We start from the raw sequence: 1,768 nt of genomic DNA on the forward strand, positions 1-1,768 counted from the left end.
ATACACTCGGCTTCATATCCTGCTTCCATCGTTTCCCAGCTGGGTGACCTTGGACATACCATTTGCTCTCTTTGAGCTTTAGTTTCATCACTGTAAGCAAGCACAGTACCTACCTCACAAGTTGCTGTGAGGACGGAGTAATGCCGAGTGCCTGCAACAACTTCCGGCTTATGGGAGACACTAAACGTCATAGCTATGCCACAATTGTCAGATATTAGACCAGAAGACAATTTTATAAGTCATATAAGCTGACAAAATGTCAGGTAACTTATTCTTTACAAGGCTTTTCTTCGATTTGGAGCACCAGGCCCCAAGAGCTTAGACATTGTCATTTTTTACCTTTCCCCTCCAACCTTCCCATTAACTTGTTCAAGGCATTCTTCATGTCTTCATTCCTAAGAGTATAGATGATGGGGTTCAGCAGGGGGGTAACGGCCGTGAAAAACACAGACACCACCTTGTCTTCCGGGAGGCTGGTGGATGGGCGGGAATAGATGAAGATGCAATGTCCCAGGAACAGTGTGACGACGGTGAGGTGGGCCGCACAGGTGGATAAGGCCTTGCGCCTGCCTTCGGAGATCTGCTGCCGCAGGCTCACCAGGATGACCGCGTAGGACACCACGAGGACCACGAAACACACCACGGAGATCAGGCCGCTGTTGGAGACGATGAGGATTTCAATGATGTGGGTATCCGTGCAGGCCAGTTTGATCACCTGAGGCACATCGCAGAAGAAGCTGTCAATCTCATCAGGACCACAGTAGGGCAGCGTGATGGTGAGGGAGGTCAGCGATATGGAGTGGATGGTCCCCCCCACCCACAGGGCTACAGCCAGCAGCACACACACTCTCCAGCTCATCACCGTCAGGTACTGCAGGGGCTTGCAAATGGCCACATACCGGTCGTAGGCCATGACAGTGAGCAGAAAGATCTCGGTGCAGGCGAAGAGGTGCAGGAAAAACATCTGAGTGACGCAGCCGTCAAAGGAGATAAGCTTCTCTTCTGCCCATGTGTCTACCAGCATCTTGGGGACAGTGACAGTGGAGTGGCACACATCGATAAAAGACAGGTTACTGAGGAAGAAATACATGGGGGTATGAAGCCGGCGGTCGTAGATAATAGTTATGACAATGAGGATGTTCCCAGCCAGTGTCAGGACGTAGAAAGTGAGGAACATGGCAAACACAGCCATCTGCACCCTCTGATCTACAGATAAGCCTCTAAGCCGAATGTGTGTCACTAAGGTGGTTTGATTGAGTAGGTCCCCCGCTTCCATGCTCTTTGCTGGACACTCTGTCAAGAATTAGGAAAAAATATCAATCATTTGATTAATTAATAAGAAATTAGTTGTAATTTCTTCTGTGTTTGACTTTTTCTTCCATCTTGAATTTATGGTCCAGTATCTTATTTTTTTTTTTAAGATTTTATTTATTTATTCATGAGAGAGACACAGAGAGAGACAGAGACCCAGGCAGGGGGAGAAGCAGGCTTCCTGCGGGGAGCCGGATGCAGGACTCGATCCTGAATCCTGGGATCACAGCCTGAGTCGAAGGCAGACGCTCAGCTGCTGAGCCACCCAGGTGTTCCTATTGGATGAGCTTTAACAAATGTCTACACCCATGTCACCAGCAGCACAAGGGGGAAAACACCATCACCGTGAAATGTCCCAGTGTGCCTCCCAGGCCCCAGGCCACCACCGATCTGATTCATATCACTATAGATTCATTCATTTTACCTTCATTGCATCTGATATAAATGGGATCATAGA

At 48.7% G+C, this 1,768-nt stretch overlaps 1 protein-coding gene across 1 annotated transcript; it reads right to left on the bottom strand.

Moving 5' to 3' along the window:
* Nucleotides 1-328: 328 nt before the first annotated feature.
* On the bottom strand, nt 329-1,276 carry OR4E1 (olfactory receptor family 4 subfamily E member 1). Its single transcript, XM_072771564.1, has one exon. It carries the CDS (start codon nt 1,274-1,276, stop codon nt 329-331), a length of 948 nt encoding a protein of 315 aa, XP_072627665.1.
* Nucleotides 1,277-1,768: the final 492 nt, after the last annotated feature.

Source organism: Canis lupus, chromosome 13, assembly GCF_048164855.1.
Source record: "Canis lupus baileyi chromosome 13, mCanLup2.hap1, whole genome shotgun sequence".
NCBI lineage: Eukaryota > Metazoa > Chordata > Mammalia > Carnivora > Canidae > Canis > Canis lupus.